This window comes from Hippocampus bargibanti, linkage group LG09 (genome assembly GCF_051943395.1).
Source record: "Hippocampus bargibanti isolate YZ-2025 linkage group LG09, ASM5194339v1, whole genome shotgun sequence".
Classification (NCBI taxonomy): Eukaryota; Metazoa; Chordata; class Actinopteri; order Syngnathiformes; family Syngnathidae; genus Hippocampus; species Hippocampus bargibanti.
Window position 1 is genome coordinate 22160001 of NC_142742.1, and position 14424 is coordinate 22174424.

At 41.5% G+C, this 14424-nt stretch overlaps 1 protein-coding gene across 2 annotated transcripts in view; it reads left to right on the forward strand.

The window, feature by feature from the left end:
* rin3 (Ras and Rab interactor 3) overlaps positions 1 to 14424 on the forward strand; it is a 35154-nt gene that overhangs the window by 7960 nt on the left and 12770 nt on the right. For both annotated transcript variants that reach the window (XM_089004032.1, XM_089004031.1), the window contains 8 exons: positions 422 to 1379; positions 4549 to 4723; positions 4812 to 4983; positions 5310 to 5431; positions 5526 to 5712; positions 10747 to 10878; positions 10967 to 11133; positions 13546 to 13660. In XM_089004032.1, the coding sequence (XP_088860158.1) occupies positions 422 to 1379; positions 4549 to 4723; positions 4812 to 4983; positions 5310 to 5431; positions 5526 to 5712; positions 10747 to 10878; positions 10967 to 11133; positions 13546 to 13660 (2028 nt within the window). The remainder of the gene's footprint in view (positions 1 to 421; positions 1380 to 4548; positions 4724 to 4811; positions 4984 to 5309; positions 5432 to 5525; positions 5713 to 10746; positions 10879 to 10966; positions 11134 to 13545; positions 13661 to 14424) is intronic.

Below are 14424 nucleotides of genomic sequence, written 5' to 3' on the forward strand. Positions count from 1 at the left end.
ACTCGCACACCTCCTTCATATTTTGCGATTATTTCTTTCTTAAATGCAATAGTTGTACGCACTACTTTTCTTTTTTTACTTCTAGCAGCACTTACTTTGGAGACATGATTAGGGGCTAAAACTCTTCGTACACCTGTATTAAACGCAGCACGTCCGCAAGCGACAACAGTTGGTCACGGAGAGAGCGATCCACCCGTACGCCGCTCAGCACCCCACCCTCGCGTACGCACTCACGCGTCTTACCGGCGTTCGATCACCGATTGTTGTTCGAACTACGTAGCAAGAATTTCTCAAATATTTTGTTCGGGCTCCGATTTGTTCGAACTGTGAGTCGTTCGAAAACCGAGGTGCCACTGTATATGCAATCGAAAAATAGTTAGAAATATGTTATGTTACATATTTTACTTTGGCTGTATTGCAGACTTTTGGACATCAGACATGAACCAGCTGTCAAAAAAACAGAACCAAGTTTTGGACCAGAGGGACAACATGGTTTATTTGTATATCAACCCAATCACTTTGGCAGATACTTCAACCAAGCAGCCAAAAGACAATTCTGAGTCCAAACTACTAATCAACACCCCTGAAAGCCTCATTTCCTACTTGCTAAATGGAGAATCCAAACGGAAGGAAAAGAGAGACGTTAAAAATCAAATCAAGACAAACCCGAACAAGGAAACAAAATTCAAGCGGCCTCCTCCCAGGCCACCCAGCTTGGGATCTGGCTCTGGGATGGGCCTGCTTTTCTCATCTCACCCCTTGGAAAAAAGCTCATCTCCGACCTCTGCAGCTGACAGAAAAGATGAAGGAAGTATGGGGGCAGTGGGCAAAGAAGAGAGGAAGACAGCTTTGACATCACCTCCTCCATTAAGACCTCCTGTTCCCCCACAGAGTCGAGCCATCCCCTCGCAGCGTCCTGCTCCTCTGCGCCGCACTTCTTCCAGGAACAGTACAGATGGAGGGGACAAGGGGCAAAAACCTGGAATGGGAACTGAAAAGAAAGGAGAAATACGACAAGAGAAAGAGATACCGTGTCTGGTGGATGAGGATGTTGAACTGTCAAACGCGAGGGACAGAGAGAGAAGTGTGAGCAAGGATAAAGAAGAGGACAAACAACAATTTAGTCCTCAAATTTTTGCAAAGAGACCCACGCGACCAATACCTCAGCCAAGGAAAAAAACATCCTCACCCAATAGCCCAAATGGTGGGCTGGCCAATCAGAACACAAAGGAAGGTCATCCCTCACTGGCACCAATACCAGACGCATCACTGTACTCTCCTCGGGGGGGCGCCATGCTCAGCATAGATCCCGACTCCTTCTCTAACAGCAGCACCGAAGAAGAAGGAGAGACGAATCAGGAGCAAGATCAAAATCATAAGTAAGACAATAATTCATTCATTATCTTTTTTTAACTTGAGTGTATTAGTTTTAGGCACTGCGGTGGTCGACTGGTTAGCGCATCAGCTTCACAGTGCAGGACGCTACGGCCTTCCTGTATGAAGTTTACTTGTTCTCCCCTTTCCTGTGTGGCTTTTCTCCGGGTACTCTGGTTTCCTCCCAGGCAGGCTGAAACGACTGGAGAAAAATGTCAGGTGTCATGTGTGATAGAAGGGTTTCAACTAGGATGAAAGGAAAAGTGCATAAAACGGTGCTGAGATCAGCCATGATGTTTGGACTGGAGACAGTGCCAGTGAAGAGAAGACAGGAAGCCAGCTGGAGGTAGCAGAGCTGAAGATGTTGAGGTTTTCTTTGGGAGTGACCAGGTTGGATAGGATCAGGAATGAGTACATTAGAGGGACAACTCATATTAGAGGCTTTGGTGAGAAAGTCAGAGAGGCCAGACTGAGATGGTTTGGACATGTCCAGAGGAGAGAAAGTGACTATATCTGGACTGCCAGGCAGGGGTTTATGATGTTGTCAAAGAGGACATGAAGGTAGCTGGTGTGAGAGAAGAGGATGCACAAGACCAAAAGGAAAAGAAGAATCTGGTTTCCTCCCACATTCAAAAAACATGCACAGCTTTCTGCGTGAAGAATTTAAATTGTCCGAGGTGTGTGTGTCAGCACGAAGAGTTGTTTGTCAATGTGTGATTGGCTGGCGACCGGTTTAGTATGTCCTCCCCCCCCTACTGCCCAATGACAGCTGGGATGGGCTCCAGCACCTACCGCAACCCTTGTAAGGGTGAGCGGAAGATGGATGGGTGGATGTATCAGATGTGTCAGTACTAAAACAATCAAAAACAATATGTGTATAATATGTCAACTTTAATTGGTACAAAACAGTGTCTGAAACTCATGACAAAGTTAGCGGACACCAGGGCAGACAACTCTGAAAAGTTGCCTGCCCAGCCATAAAGTTGCCTGCCCCATTTTTCACAACTTGAAAGACAATAAGACGCCTAATCGCAAAAAAAAAAAAAAAAATAAAATAAAAAAATAAATGCATAAATGTTGCGAATTATAAAGGATTTTTTTTTAATTAAGGAAGTACCTACCACAAATGCTCCCTTGCTTAATTTATGGTAAATATCCCTCGCTGAAGATTTTGCTCCAGTTGTCGTTTGTATCCATGGTGCACAATGCAAAGTTTGCGTTACGTTGTCTGCTAAAAGCCACCTGGACTCCGCTTTCTAAGCGCGTTTCAAAACTCTCAAGTACTTTATTGAATGAAACAAACGTCAGCCACCCGGGCAGAGATGTTTTGAAAGTTGTACGGCCGACGTATAAGTTGTACGCCTCCGGTACAAAATTGAATTCCTTGTTGAAGTTTTAGGATACGAGAGGGAGAGTGACGTTGAACAGAGCTCTTGTGTCCTTGCTTCATCTTACATCTTTCTTTGATCACCATGCTCCAGGCTTGGGGTTAGGTGCTTTCCACTGCCGGGTCTGAGAGCTCAGTTCGTTGATGACCATCAGCCACGCCAGGTGCAATGTGGATGTGTGTGTGTGTGTATGTGTGTGTGTGTGTGTGTGTGTGTGTGTGTGTGTGCGTGTGTGTGTGTGTGTGTGTGTGTGTGTGTATGTCTGTGTGTGTGTGTGTGTGTGTGTGTGTGTGTGTGTGCTAGTGATGTGTCGTTCGCGAACGAGCCGGTTCTTAGAGCCGGATTTCTGAAGTGAACGAAACAAGGAGCCTGAAATGGGAGCCGACTTTTTTTTGTCCTCTATTCTCCGCCCCCAGTCTTCGGTTAAAGCTGCACGTGAGAATGACAGACACACGCAGTAGTGAGGAGGAGAGGGGGGAGGGGGGGCTAGGGTAGACAGGTGGACAAATGTTCTCACATTATGCTGTTATGCTGTTATTATTCAATTATTATCATTTTTACTAGTCAGTATTATAACATTATTAATATGAAAAGGAAATTAGTGACAGCTGATTATCAGACCAGAGTAACCACAGGGAAAGTGAAAGTTAGTGGATGCTCTCTGTGCACATATAAATCAAGCCATATAAATAAAAACATTTGATATAGTGTATTTTTTACATGAGTAATTCGTTTTTCACATAATTTTACATTATTTTTGGTAGTTAATTAATTTAAAGGACAAGTGACGCCTCCGGACAAGTTGTGTCCATAATTTGTAAAATCACTTCAAATGACTTCGACTGAGCGTATTTTACAAAGATTCCACAGCATATAGCGATATTTTACGTTTTAAGACTCGCACTGAATATTCAGGAAGTCTTGTTTTCGAGTTAATGACGGTGCCTGACGTGACATCATGTCTGGAACGCCCCTGACCGAGACAGCGACACATAATGCATTTTGGGTACTTTGTTTGGTCTGAAAACTTCGTGTTGATCCGTGTTGATGGTGAAATTAGAAGGAAAACACATACATAACACGATGGTGAACCGTTGTGTGTTGCACCTAGACTACTATTTGATATTAGTTGACACAAATTCCCAGCAGACAAACGGAGCTTGGGTGCCATCTTGTCCATTTTCTGGGACGCTACATTGGAGTCCTGACGGCTCGACTTGATACGGGAGGAATTCTTTAACCGATTGCAAATATTTATGATTTCCTCTTCGGAACTATTTGAATCCTATTCATAACTGGATGAGTAACAACAAAGCATCTTCTCCGAACTTGAAGCCATTGTTTTGATTCTATAGCAATGCAAGACGTCCTGGCGTGACATCACGAACAAGGGGGCGGGACCTTCTGAAACTCTGCATCTCCGAGGTCATTTTGAAGTAGTTTTGGGACACTTTAACTCTTTTTTATTGGTGTTTTGCATTTGACTAAAAATATCAGCCTGCGTGTTTTGGGTATTTTAGATGCTATAAAACGTTTTTCTGATGTTAGTTAGGAAAAACAAAAAAATGTTCTTGGTTATCCTTTAATCAACAAAAAAAAAACAAACAAACTGAGAAGCCATTTGGGAGCCAAAAGAGCCGGATATTTTTAGTGAGCCGAGCCAAATGAACCGGCCTGAATTCCTATCACTAGTGTGTGCGTATGTGCTTGTGTTTGTTTATAACGGTATCAAGACACAGAACCTGTAGTGTCAACTGACTGTTCTGCACTCGTTTTTTGATTGTAGTTTTCCATCAGAGAATCGTAGCGGCAAAATAAAGAGAATACCAACGAACATCATGTTGGGCAAAGCTCGTTCCCGCCTGTCTACCGTTATCACTGGTATCATCAATCATGACCGTCGGCTCTCCCAACGCATTGTGGAGCTGGCCAGAGATCCCCTGAGCTATTTTGGTAGCTTGGTAAATGATTTACATTAAATATATCTAGTGATCATATTCATGTTTCCAAAATCTAACGCAAAGGATTAAGTTCATGTGTGGTTTGTAGGTGAAAGAGCACCGAGCATTTACGCTTGAGACCATGTCCAACCACAAAACTTCCACTGAGCTGTTACAGGAAATCAGGCAGATGATGACACAATTAAAGAGTTACCTATTGCAAAGTACTGAACTTCAGGCCATGATGGAGCCACAGCATCAGTACTCACAAGAGAAACTGGGTATGCCACATGTCATTTATCTTTAGCTTTTGTGTGTGATAAATTGGTAAAATCCATATTGTACAGACTTTTCTTGGCCACACAAATAAACAAAAACGAATCTTAAGTACCTGAAGCGCTACCAAAAAAATACATTAATTCATCTCAGATTAAAAGTTGCTCTTGACCAGTGTGATGAATTAATCAAGAGGTATTTCCTTATGTACGTTATGGGCATATGTAGATGAAGCAAAAAAAAAAAGTTCACAGATGCTTGTGATTTGTAATTTGTCACTTTCAGCAAGATCAATGTTTCAAAGTGTGACTTGTGCTTTATGACCCTGCAGAGAGCATTGTCGAAGCTGCTCTGTGTAAGAGTGTGCTGAAGCCACTGAGAGAGCCTATTTACCGCAGTCTGGAGAAACTGCACACCGACGATGGCAGCCTTAAGCAACTGGCACAGAACCAGGTAATGCAAGATATTTTTAATATATGTGGTTTAATCATCACATTTGCAACAGCTTAAAAAAAAAATAAGATGCATGCAATTTTATGTAAATTAGTCTGTAGTTCTCGGCAGTACCACCACAGCTTTGAAAGTCACCACCGCCGTCCCAGAGGCCTCAGCGATGGAGAAGATCAGCGTGAAACTCAATACTCTGCATCTTGAATACTCATCCCCAAAGAAGATTGAGCTACTGCTCAAAGCCTGTAAAATCATCTACGACTCAATGTCTGTCAGCTGTCCAGGTGAAACTTTATCAAAAAATGCAAACTTGATAATAATAATAATAATAATAATAATAATAATAATAATAAATAATAATAATAATAATAATAATAATAATAACAGTTGTAATAATAATAATAATAATAATAATAATAATAATAAAATGTCATAATGTAATACAGTAAAGTCTCGTTATATCGATATCGGATATATCGATAGTCCCGGTTATATCGATACTATTTCTATGCACGCACTGAGAAAATTACATGCAAACAGGGTCGGATATATCGATAGTCCCGGTTATATCGATATTTTTTCGGACTCCCTTGAATATCGATATAATGAGACTTTACTGTATTATTGATAGTAATAATGATAATAATAGTAGTAATAATAATAGTAATAATGATAAGAGTAGTAATAATGATAATAATAGTAGTAATAATCATATAATAGTAGTAATAATCATAATAATAGTAGTAATAATCATAATACTAAAATAATAACAAAAATAATAATAACATTATTATTATTATTATTATTATTATTATATACTGCAAAAATGTGTGTCATCGAGGCAGTCCAGGTTGGAAATATTATCTAATTGTGAATATCATTTAATTTAAATCTAGATAGCACGACTGATTCTGGAGGTCCTGGGCAGTAAAGGTTAAAATAGTGACACACATCACCATTGGGGATGTGTGTTCCCATGGGGGTAGTAGCTTGTACATGTGGGATAGTAGCTTGTAAATGTGCAAATTTATCTGGAAAAAAATATTTAGACCATGTCTGTGTCCGAATATCCATACTCATCCCTATGTAGTACAGTACACTATTATGGGGTGATCCTATTTTGTTGGGGTGTACGAATATCTGAAAGAAAAACGGTAGTGGACTCAAAGTTACCGATAATGCATTTGGAAAAGTAGTGAGCATCGATCTTCACTCAACAGGTTATTAATAGAGACCAGAATGCATTGTGTGAAGGAAGTGATAGAGTAGCAATATGCCACTAATCCAGGGGTGGGCAAACTTTTTGACTCCCGGGCCGCAATGGGTTCTAAAATTTGACAGAGGGGCCGGGCCAGGAGCATTTTGAGGGAGTGTTTGGGCCGGAAATACTATACCTAAAGAATTAAAGGACAACCGACGCCCCGAGCAAGTTATGTCCATAATTTGTAAAATCACTTCAAATGACTTCGACTGGGCGTATTTTACAAAGATTCCACAGCATATAGCTATAGTTTACGTTTTAAGACTCGCGCTGAATAATCATGAAGTCTTGTTTTCGAGTTGATGACGATCCCCATGTGACATCACGTTTGGACCGCCCCTGACCGAGAAAGCGACACACAATGCATTTTGCGGTACTTTGTTTGGTCTGAAAACTTCGTGTTGATCCGTGTTGATGTCAAAATTAGAAGGAAAACACATAATGTGATGGTGAATCATTGTATGTTGCACCAAGACTACTATTTGATACTAGTTGACACAAATTCCCAACAGACAAATGAGCCCATTTGCAACGGAGCTTGGGCGCCATCTTCTGCATTTTCTGGGTGCTACATTGCTGTCATTGATGGCTCGAATTGACATGGGAGGACTCCTTGAATCAATTGCAAACATTTATGCTTTCCTCTTCAGAACTATTTGAATCATATTCATAACTGGATGAGTAACAAGAAAGCATCTTCTCCGAATCTGAAGCCATTGTTTGGATTCTCGAGCAAGGCAAGACATCTTGGCGTGCCGTCACGGACGAGGGGGTGGGATCTTCTGAAACTGGCCATTTCCGGATTCATTTTGAAGTCATTTTATTGGTGTTTTTCATTTGACTAAAAATATCAGTCTGCATGTTTTGGGTATTTTAGATGCTATAAAACGTTTTTCTGATATCAGTAGGAAACAAAAAAAATGGTGCCAGTTGTCCTTTAAACGTAGTGTGTACAAACCTCATAGCACAGTAAGAACACTACAACCCAATTTATTAACATTTCAAATGTGAAAAATCCCTGATCAGTTAATAAATTTGTCTCAAGGAATATGGCGTTTACATACTATTTCGCAGATACTGAGAGGAGGAAATGCCCTCTTCCACATTCAAAACATATTATTCCACAACGAAATATTTTAGCTCAATAATACCTACTTGTCTTAAATTCCGCAAAATCATGGATGGATTGTCCTGACCGCGCACTCTACAAACTCGCCACGGGCGCCCTCGCCTTCACGCGCTAACAGTACACGTGTACCGTCGCCAAGCACACAGACATAGGCTACCTGCAGTTGAAATTTGCATACTCGGCACGGCAGCCAATCAGAAGTCTGCTTCTTTCTTCCGGACTTTCGCAAGCGTTCTAAGGTTGTGCATTTGCATATCGTTTTCCAAAATAGATGCCGAGATCCTCAGCCCAGAAGAAAGATTCAAAAGAAGCTAACATGTGTGACGCTAAAAAAAAACGTAAATTTATATCAAACCGTGACTGTAAAGTGTACGTGAGAGTTATGAAAGGGGCTTTGTTGGTTGTAGCTAGCAATGCAAACATTGCATTGTGCACCATGGTGACTACTGCAACGCAAACTGCAGCCTTGGACATTTACCGTAAATTAAGCAAGGTAACATTTGTGGTAGGTACAGCCTTAATTAATATAAAAAACTTCATACTTTGTGACAATGGTTTTTTTGCAATTGCTGGTTTTGTCGTGTTTCAAGTTGTGAAAAACGAGGCAGGCGCCTTTTCAGAGTTGTCTGCCCTTTTGTCCGCTACCTTTTTGTCATGAGTTTCAGACACTGTTTTTACTATAATTTGGACAAATTCGGCGGGCCGGATTAAAAAGCCGAACGGGCCGTATGTGGCCCGCGGGCCGCAGTTTGCCTATATTACACTAAACTACTGTATTTTCCGGACTAAAAGGCGCACTCAAAAGCCAACCATTTTTTGTTTCCTAACTGACATCAGAAAAACGGTTTATATCATCTAAAATACCCAAAACACGCAGGCTGATATTTTTACTCAAATGCAAAACACCAATATAAATGAGTTAAAGTGTCCCAAAACAACTCCAAAATGACCTCGGGATGGCGAGTTTCAGAAGTTCCCGCCACCTTGTTCGTGACGTCACGAGAGGTCTTTGCTTTGCTCTAGAATCAAAACAATGGCTTCAGATTCGGAGAAGATGCTTTCTTGTTACTCATCCAGTTATGAATATGATTCAAATAGGTCTGAGGAGGAAAGCATAAATGTTTGCAAACGATTAAAGAAGTCCTTCCGGATCATTTTGAGGCGTCTGGACTCCAATGTAGCGTCCCGGAAAATGCACAAGATGGCGCCCAAGCTCTGTTGGACATGGACTGATTTGTCTGCTGGGAAGTTGTGTCAACGAGTGTCAAATAGTAGTCTTGGTGCAACACAAGATTCACCATCGCGTTATTTATGTGTTTTCCAAACAAAGTACCGAAAATGCATTGCGTGTCGCTTTCTCGGTCAGTGGCTTTCCAGACGTGACGTCACGTCAGGCATCGTCATCAACTCGAAAACAAGACTTCCTGAATATTCAGCGTGAGTCTTAAAACGTAAAATATAGCTATCTGCCGTGGAATCTTTGTAAAATACGCTCAGTAGAAGTCATTTGAAGTGGTTTTATAAATTATGGACACAACTTGTTCGAAGGCGTCGGTTGTCCTTTAATTTTCTTCAAAAGATGATCCAGCGCCTTATACCAAGGTGCGCATTATATGTGAAGTAATATTGAGCCACAACAGGTCTCGTAACTGCTGTCGGCAGCCTGCGACTCCATTCCCCCTGTAGAAGAAATAGTGCCGATACTGTATAATGCAGTGTACCTTAGATTTGGAAAACTTTTATACTGTATTTTTATCTATTTTTTTGGAACATTTTTTTTTCATTCATTGAAGGTATGGTGGTAACATAATATGCGACCAGGAGAAAGTAGTTAGCTGGCTTCCTTCTCAAATATCCAGATAGAATCAGGGGACGGCTATACATTGACTGGACGTCGGCATTATGTCAATTTTGACAGGAGATCTCTCAGCACATCGGTTTTCTGTTGGGCGATAAATGGCAGGAAACCTTGAAAGAATGACCAATTAAGCACTGACGGATGTGAATTTTTTTTCTGTGGGTGAAGTCCTCTGTCATTTCCGCGACCCTTATGAGGATATGCGGATTAGAAAACAGATGGCTAGACAGGTAGAACTTTTAAAGACAAAAAAATGTATCCAAAATCAAAACAATGAAATGGACATACAGTACATGCTAGCTAACATAAAGATACAATGCAATATGTACATCCCAATTTATACAGCGCTTTCACAATAAACACTTTATAACATGAAGCAGTTGTAGATGAAAGAGGAGAGGATGAAAGCAGCCTTTTCACCAGTGCTTCAGAGACGCCATGGTGTAATGTGAATATCTGCTACAAGCTAAGTTGTGAAAGCAAACAGGAAGCTGTCGCATCCATTGACAAAAAGAGATTGTCTCACATCTCTTGTCCCACATAAATCCGCTTCAATTCCAAGCTGCGATAGATTCACATACACTCTGCTCATTAATGGGGCAAAAAGCACATTCGCCCCAGAGCTGTCCAGCGATGACACTCAAATGGCACCCAATCTCAAACAGTGCTGGCATAGTCATACTGCCGAGAAGGCGCAACCGCTCAGCACAGTCTCTTTTTTGATGAATGTGGTGTCCAAAAATGCTGGAAAAAAAAATCTGCATCCGGTCCACATGATCCACAACACGAACTAACAAAATAAAACACAAAGACAACACAAAAACAATTAGAAAATGCATGGTTCATGAGATCACTTGCCAATGGCTGCCTATTCGGGCGACATCTTAGAAAAAAAGATCAATTAAAACCAAATACACAGTGAGATTAATTGTTTTCTGTGTTTTTTTTCCGTGGGGGTCAGTGAAGTGTCAAAGTCAAAATTTTGGTCTCCCACAACCAGGAAATACAGTACATGGAATTAAATCAACTCTCATCCAACGTGGTGACAAAAAGTCTGCATGATTTCACAGGGCGGGCCCACGGAGCTGATGACTTCCTGCCTGTAATGATTTATGTCCTGGCTAGATCTAATCTATCAAATTTATTGTTGGATGTGGAATACATGATGGAGTTGATGGACCCTGCACTAACAATAGGAGAAGGTACAGTATTTGTTTCCTTTCACCGCCAAACTATCTGTCCCTGCAATGAACTTTGATGATGAGAATATGCGTGTCTGTATTTTTGTAGGTTCATATTATTTGACTACCACGTATGGCGCTCTTGAGCACATTAAGACATTTGACCAGCTGAAATCAGGCCCACGTGAGCTGAGTAAAGAGATTCAAGACTCCATCCAACGGTGGGAGAGACGACGCACACTTAACATGGAATGGTTGGACCAAAGATCTGTTCAGGTAGACATATACGTGTACAGTGATACCTCAGCTTACGAACTTAATTGGTTGCCAGAAAGTGTGTGTAAGGCAAAAGGTTTGTCTGCCAAACATTTATTTCCCATAACAAACCATTAAAAATGAGAATAATCCGTTCCCAGGTCCCCATAAAACGTAATTTTCTACTAAATAAGCCTTAAAACTACACAAAATATACCTTTTTTATGAATAATAAATGTGCTATTGTATTGTAATTAAAGAAATAAACTGTACAGTATAATAAAGTCGTTTTATTTACTTTTGTGATGGTCGATGTCGTGGCCTCTTGATGATATCCAAGTGAAGTAGCCGTGCTCTGCGATAATACCCCCATTCACACAGTCCCCTGCTAGCTGCTTTTCGTTAATCCAAATAAACAGAAGTTTTTCAACCTCTTTTATTGCCACACATAGCAATGGTCGATTTAGCGTACTGGTACAGGGACGCTAAGTCACACAAACACACACATCGTTTGTGGTTTTCGATGATCTCCTTCTTCTGCTCAACCGTAATTTGCTTTTGTGTCCTCTTCGGCTTAACATTAGCCTGTGGTGGGGTCTTTTACGGTCCCATAATAGCAAAAGTACTCCACTTGATAACAAACCATGTCTGCATTCAAAGAAAAGTTATGAGGAAAACTAGTCCGCCAGCCACCGTGGCGCTATTCGACCGTGTGGTTTGGTGTTCATCAACCGAAAACTAGTCCGCCAGCCACCGAGGCGCTTTGTGGCTTGGTTTGTCCGCCGAAAACTAGTTCGTATGCCAAGATTATATTATCGCAAATTTAATGTTCGTAAGGCAAAATGTTTGTGAGCTAAAGCATTCGTAAGCTGAGGTATCACTGTACAATGATATTCACAGGCACAAAAAAAAACACAGCTGTAATTTAAAGATGAGGTTGCATGTTCATCTCGGGCAACTTCAACAGAAAAAAGGGAAAACTTTCCAATCCATCCATCCATCAGTTAGTGAGTGATAGGTCTGTTCCAAACACAAATTGCATTTTTCATCAGGACAAAATATGTGCATATGCCTGTTTTTTTTTTTAATTAAGCCAATGTATAATAGAGTATCTTCAATTTTCAAATTGATAGAGATTAGATGGAATAAGAAATTATCAGATTTAAAAGTTTCATGCTCTTATATGCTTAGTCAACATGTGTGACTCGAATACACAATTGAAGCACAGACAACCTGGGGTCAATCTGAGGTCAACAGACACAGCAAGTTAAACTGTCATCTTCATCTAGGAGATCTGGCCTTGGACAGAATTTAGGACTTGGGAAACTCTTTATCGCCAAAGCAATTTACGACTTGAAACTCCTTCACAGGAAGAGCACATTAGCCAGGTTACAAATTTATCTGTTCATGGAAGAGACAATGTTTTATTGCTTACAGCTGTTCGCGCTTAGAACACCCAAGGGCGTGGTATTCTAATCAAGAAAACTATGTTTTACTAATGTATCACTTAAATTTGCATATACTCTCAATGAATAGCTTGGCAGAGGGCTGCGGAATTCAGGCGTCTGTCATGAATGGCTGCGTCTCCTGCCGGCAGTAAAGACAATCTTTCTGGGTTCGAGTCTTTGTCCACAGTGTCCGATTGAACATCTCTGACACAAATGCACATGAAACGATGCAATGCTCAACTGTAAAAATAACACATAACACATCCTGTTGCTGCAACAAGCCGATATGTGCAGGAACTCATTTTGTCATCCAAATCCCCCCCCCCCCCCCCAAATAAATAGGCCGGCTCACTTACCTGTGTGAACAGTGCCAGTATGAGGCAGTAAGGTTGGTCTTAGATGGATGCCCCACTGTAAGAAGAGCATATCATCATGGCTGCTTGTCCCATTACACTGCCATAAGCCTTTGTTGAATATACCCATATTTTCGGTAGTCACAAATTTACGAAACTACCTGTCGATGCTGTGGGGGAAAAAGATGAAATCGGGGTTGTGGCAGCCACAACATGCTTTTTCTTCGGTATTCTAATCTCATGGGTTGGAGGCTACCTTCAAAGTAGTTACGAATCACTGAAATATGGTTCCTGGAATCTGACAACTTGTGCATGTTATTTTGCCGACATAAATGTTCATCATTGTCAGACTGAGATGGTTTGGACATGTCCAGAGGAGAGAGAGTGACTATATCGGGAGAAGGATGCTGAGTCTTGAACTGCCCGGCAGGAGACCGAGAGGAAGACCGAAGAGGAGGTTTATGGATGTGGTCAAAGAGGACATGAAGGTAGCTGGTGTGCGAGAAGAGGATGCACAAAACCGGGATAGATGGAGGACATTGATTCGCTGTGGCGACCCCTGAGGGGAAAAGCCGAAAGGAAAAGAAGAAATGTTCATCATTGTAATATATGTGTTTATGGCTGTTGTGCAGGAATTCTTGACAATATGCTCGCCAGACATTGCAAGTAATCCCAAAACTCTCGGCATCCTTCCCACCACCACCGTCCAACAGCTGACCGAACAGTGTGCTGCACGCTTTGAACAAGGTAGATATGTGAAATACTTTGGTATCCAAATACTCCATTTCTGGTATTTTACCACATTTTAGTCTAATTGTGGGGCCAAAATATATTGGGTTCATAATAGTGTCCTGTCCCACTTTTCTTCACCTGCATTCAGAATCAGAAAACCTTTAATTGTCCTACAATGGGGAAATTTGCAGCCCACAGCAGCAATTTGAAAGGGGATGAGGGTGGAGGGTGAAAGGATAAAGGGACTGAAAAGGGAAGGAGCTGCTGTAGAGGCAGCCACACAGGTGGGCGCCATCTTAATCTTATGTATACAGGTAACATCCGATTTACGACCGCCGCGAGTTACAGCCAAACATACTTACGACCACCTGAACTTTTGTTTTTTTTTTAATTCTACGGCTGCCACCGTGACAGCCAGCAACACTGTTGAACTCCGCAGCGTGTTTGCGATGTATTTGGTAGAATAAAAGACTAGAGATAGTCCTTTTTAGACATGTCACATTCCAAACAAGGCAGAGAGCAGCCGACTCGTTGGAGCGAAATTGAATGTCTGGATCCCCAAGTAAGCAACAGAGACAGAGGTCCGTGCAGGATGATTTATTAAGAGCTGGTCCCAAAAAGAGGGGAATAATCAAAAATAAACAATACCAAAAACGACGAGTGGGGGTGGGGGCAATGGGAAACCCGACCCGCATTCTACGGCAATGGCGAAAAGCAACTCGCACACGGTGGTGCAGAAAAGGAACAATTGCGAAAGAATTATGGGATGTGGGGGGGCC